Source organism: Heterodontus francisci, unplaced genomic scaffold, assembly GCF_036365525.1.
Source record: "Heterodontus francisci isolate sHetFra1 unplaced genomic scaffold, sHetFra1.hap1 HAP1_SCAFFOLD_368, whole genome shotgun sequence".
NCBI lineage: Eukaryota > Metazoa > Chordata > Chondrichthyes > Heterodontiformes > Heterodontidae > Heterodontus > Heterodontus francisci.
Window position 1 is genome coordinate 3,503 of NW_027140964.1, and position 5,201 is coordinate 8,703.

The window sequence follows — 5,201 nt, forward strand, 5'->3', positions numbered from 1 at the left end:
ACATTCCACTCGGAAGATCTGCCCTCCCATACCTTAATTTTACAGACTTATTTATTATGAGTAGAATAGCTTACCCCGTATTCATCAAACAACTCCAAGCACTGCACCAAAGCAGGAAATAAATACTGCATTATCTTCACTACCATTAAAAACATGTAAACTGGTTGAGATTTCTTCGGATCGTTCAATCTTCTGTTCGAAATATAAGAATCACATTAGCTGTCCGGAATTTCTCTAGCTCTATTCCATATTCTGATAATTATTAATGAACAGATAATTTTGACTCTGCTAATATCTTCCCTAGCTTTGTTAGTGTAGGTGGTTTAAATCCATCTAAAGCAGAGCGTTTATCCTCTATTTGATTGCTTTTGCACATTTGATCCCGATTTCTATGTTAACGAACCTGAAGTTTTACAATGAAATTATTCACTATTATTTGAATGTTCGTCTCCTCCCTTCAGAGACCTTTTTCCATTCTACAGGCTCTGAATAGTGATCCACATCTGCGCCAACCATCCCACTGCACACCAGAGTTCCTTCCTGCTGAGCTCATAGCTGCTGTGCAGAGGTCCATTTACATTTATGACTATGTCACTCTCTGATTCAAATCCAGTAAACCTGGGCTGTCCTTAAACTCACAATGGATGGGATCTGTCGTGACAGACACAATAAGGCCGTTTCCTCATCAGTTTCCTCCACCATCCTCTGCTAGCACATTTCGAGGATCCCATTTGGAACAGATTTGTTTCGTTTAAATATCTCGTCATTCCCGCGCGATCTCCTCACTTCATCACTGGTTCTAGTCTGGGTATGGTAACCTTAAAGGATGCTGATCCTGACCGTGTTGTAAAGTATTGATGTCTGGACCTCGAGTGCGAGCCTTGGCAAATTCCACCATCACATGGTGTCGCTATGGGAGCTGTTCTGGTCCTAGATGTGTTGTTTTTATGAAGGATACGTGGTCCATTCTTTGTTCCAATCCTCCTCCAGTCCTCTCCTTCACACATACTGATGGATAGCTTGATTACTGTGCTGTTGCTCTCACCTTCTTTTTACTTGAACTAGAACATTTCATTATCTCTGCTTCTAATTTCCAGCCGTCCCTCCACTTCAAACGTACCCTCTCTGACACTGCCCTTCCCTTCCTCGCTTTCCCGACATCCATTTCAGGGGATTGGCTGCCCAAAAATATGGACTATAATCTCATCCACAGCTACCTTGATTATACATACTCCAGCTCTGTTTTCTGCAAAGACTCTGTTCCATTCTCTCCGTTTCTCCTTCTCTGCTCCATCTCCTCCAATGATGCTAACTTTCACACCAGTGCTCCTGAAATGACTTCGTTTTTCCTCAGCCAAGGATTCGCCTCCACTCTGCTTAATAGGCCCCTGGACCATGTCCATCACATTTCCCATGTTACTGCCTTCAGTCCATCCCCTCCCTTCCCGAAACAAGATAAGGTTCTCCCTGTCCTCAACTTCCAACCCATCAAGCGTCCACATTCAACTCCTCATCCTCCAACATTTCTGCCACATCCAGCTCAGTCCATCAACACCATATATGCTTCTCCCCTCCCTTTTCACCAGATCTTTGCGACCCCGTGTCGACTTCTCAATCACCCAACATCCGCTCACTTTATAAGGGCACCCTTACTTGCAAGCACAGGGGATGTAATACCTGCCCTTTCACCTCCTCCCGTCCCGATGTCTGAGGCCTCAGCCCCTTCTTCCAGGCGATTTCCTGCCCTTATTATAACATAGAAACAGTATTCAGTGTTCTCAAAGGAATCCCCTGTACATCGGAAAAGAAGCAAACGGAGATTGAGTGATTACTTTTCTGAACATCTCTGTTCAGTCCACATTCATGACCCTGAGCTTCCAGACGCTTATCATGTAAATTTTTCCATTCCATTCCCGTTCTGATCTTGCTATCCTCGACCTCGTGATATAGTCTACTGAATCTCACCGAGGAACTGCACCAGATTTTCTGATTAGGCATTTTATTGCCTCTCAGACCCAACACTGAGATTAAATGATAACCATCCCTCAAACTTTCTCAGATGGCTTGTGCTGTTATGAAGGATGGCGACACCCGAGTCACTGGAATTGCAGGTTGTGTGGGGTTGCTGGGAAGGACTTCCCCTTCTGTTACAAAACTGGCAGGTTGATTCACGCCACTGGGATCTACCCGCACCTGCCGCCCCACCACAACTGGACCCATTCTCTGTTTCTTTAATTGTTCCATTTGCCGTGCACTATCATCCCTTTATCAATGAATCACTCCTGTCCTCCACCCATTTGCAGACATTTCCCACTTCTCTTTCTTTCCCTCATACACCACTTTTAAATGGCTGTATAATTACTTGCAAACAGATTATCTCCAGTTTCTTCCATTTCTGAGGAAAACCGATCTGTTGAATGGGTAACGCTGTTTATTTCCCCACAGGCACTGCCAGGCGTGGTGAATGTTTTCAGTATTTTCCTAGTTAATCAGTTTTACTGTTGTTTCAGTGTTTTGTTTCCACGTCAATGGTTAAGCCTGGATATCAGCAGGGGTGTGAGATATGTGGTAACAGGAGTTTCCGATTTCTAACTCCACAGATGCCTCTTTCATGCTTGTGGTATCCTCCGTGGTGAAATCAGACGATTGATGGGCTTGGCTTCCGGTTGGGTATGAAGGAGTCTGGAGCAGACCTCAGGACCAGCCCTGTCAAATCCTTACCACCGGTTTGGGGGTTCATTGTGTTACATTGGGGGATGGCCAAACACTAGCTCTGCAGGAGGTGAAATTTCTAATCGCTAAGCTGCCAATTCCCCAGCCCAGAGAGGAGTCACCTATTGTGCAGCATGGTCCGTGTATGGGTAGGAACAATGGAGTTGGAATTTCTGATCCTCAACACCAGGATGAGTCTGCAATGCTGGGGAATGAGCCCAGATAGGGCGAGGGAAATGTTTGGTACAAGATACGATGGAAGGTCCGGTCCCAGGTAGTGGGGTCTGATTCCTTGCTGGGCTCCATTCCCGCAGATTATTGAATCCTGCGGTTGGACGGGTCTATCCTGCACATCAACCTCTGCTGTGACTTATCTAATTCAGAGCGAATAGCTTGATAACAGAGTGGCGGATGATTCTGATTGCTAATCTCGAGTGTCTTTCTCTGTGGCTTGGGTTATGAACGGGGAAACCTGGCGGCCAGAGTTACATGTGTAAAACAGATTACATCAGAGACTTCCAGGACCATGAAAATATTTAAATTGCCAACCCTCCTCCTGGGAGCAGTTCTCTTTCCGTACCCTGTCCCGACTCCATTAAACCCGGAAGTTGGCGGGTAAGAGCTATATTGGGATTAGTGTTGACATTTAAAAAAAAAGACATATAACTCGTTTCAATCCCACCTGTTTTTGTTGCTAATGTCCTGCTCTTTCTGTTTTTGTCAGATGCAGAGAATGTTTGATCAGTAATTTCCAGTCACCTTTCCCTGCTCTCTCTTACAGTTAATTTACTAGCGATTGTGATCCTCTCCCAGGGAAATTGCGGCCTCTCCACCTGCACCACTCGATACCTGGTGGCCATGGCAACGACGGACCTACTCTTCATTATCACTGGGGTCTTACTGTGGCGGGTTGCATTTTATTATTTCCTGGGATCTTTCCTGGTCACCACCCCTGTATGTATTGTCATCGTTGTCATGTTTTGTGCAGCTACTGAAGTTTCTGTCTGGTTCACAGTTACTTTCACCTTTGTTCGATTTATTGCCATTTGTTGCCAGAAGCTGAAAACAAAATATTGCACCGAGAAAATTGCAGTTGTGGTTCTAACAACAACCTCGATTCTGCTTTGCTTAAAAAATGTCCCCTTTTACTTTGCATATGAACCTTTATGGATAATTGACAATATGCCATGGTTCTGTGCTTTAAAGTCAAACTATTATACTGATCCTGGATGGGTGGGACTTGACTGGTTTGATACGGTTTTAACCCCATTGCTCCCATTCGCTCTAATATTTTTGCTCAACGCTCTGACAGTCAGACACATTTTAGTGGCCAGTCGAGTCCGTAAGGGACTGAGGGGTCGGAGCAAGGGAGAGAATTGCAGTGACCCAGAGATGGAGAGCAGAAGAAAATCGATTATTTTACTTTTCAGCATATCAGGCAGCTTCATGCTCCTCTGGTTGGTGTATGTTATACATTTCTTCTATTATATCATTACAGGATCAGAACCGCGGGATTACAGCGATTCTGAATATATGTTTCAAAGATTAAGCTACATGCTGCGGGCATTCAGTTGCTGTACAAATACATTTATTTATGCAGTGACTCAGTCCAAGTTCAGGGAGCAGATTAGGAATATGGTGAAATATCCAGTTACATCAATTATTCAATTAATGAATAAACTAAGCAACTGAGGGCAGCCCAGCAGCGGGTCCCATTTATTCCCTTCTACGGATGTACTGTTGATCACCGAGGGGCAAAATGTGACCAACAGCTTTATAACCCGAATACAACGACGGGGAATCGCACATGACAAAGAGCTGCAAGGTGACAGTCAAGTAATGACAGACAGAAAATAGACTACCGCGGGTGGGTTTGCAACACACAACTTCAAATCGTGGCGGCAGGCCACCAAGAGTCAGACCGACCCCGGCAAGACAGCCGGGGTAACAGCAGACAGAATCTCTCCTTCAACTCCACTGGTTCTATTCGCAGTTACTCACATCTACTTAGAAGGAAAAGCTTCTTAAAAATAAAATATGTTGGAAATCTTCCCGTGTAAGTTGATTATTAATTGTTTTATGTTTGGTGACACTTTCTTGAGTGCATCTCCCTTCCATTCCCTGGGCTGGTCATTGCCATCTCTCTCTCTCTCTGTCTTATTATCCCCACCCCATGACGTAGATGGTGGTGTTGGTGGGTGCCCTTTGAGGATTCTCAAATTATTAGAATCAGTGAAGCAAGGAGCTCTAGGGGGTTGCAGGGATCGGAGGAGATTCCAAATGTAAGGAGAGTTTCAGGGCCTGGAGAAGTTTGTGGAGACTGGGAGAGTTGTAGGGGCTGGAGGACGTTACAGAGATATGGAGGGTTTTAGGAAGCAGACGAGGTTTCTGTGAAATGGAGGATTGGAAGTGTTCGAGAAGGAGGAAGAGTTGGGATGGTTGTAAGGGCTGGTGTCGTTAACAGAGATATGGTGGGTGGTCGGGTTGGA

The 5,201-nt window shown here is 45.0% G+C and overlaps 1 protein-coding gene across 1 annotated transcript; it reads left to right on the forward strand.

Annotated features, from left to right (window-relative positions):
* Positions 1 to 2,967: 2,967 nt before the first annotated feature.
* Positions 2,968 to 4,404, forward strand: LOC137361526 (probable G-protein coupled receptor 139). The gene is made up of 2 exons (XM_068026351.1): positions 2,968 to 2,986; positions 3,494 to 4,404. The coding sequence occupies exons 1-2, from the start codon at positions 2,968 to 2,970 to the stop codon at positions 4,402 to 4,404; spliced, it is 930 nt and encodes a 309-aa protein (XP_067882452.1).
* Positions 4,405 to 5,201: the final 797 nt, after the last annotated feature.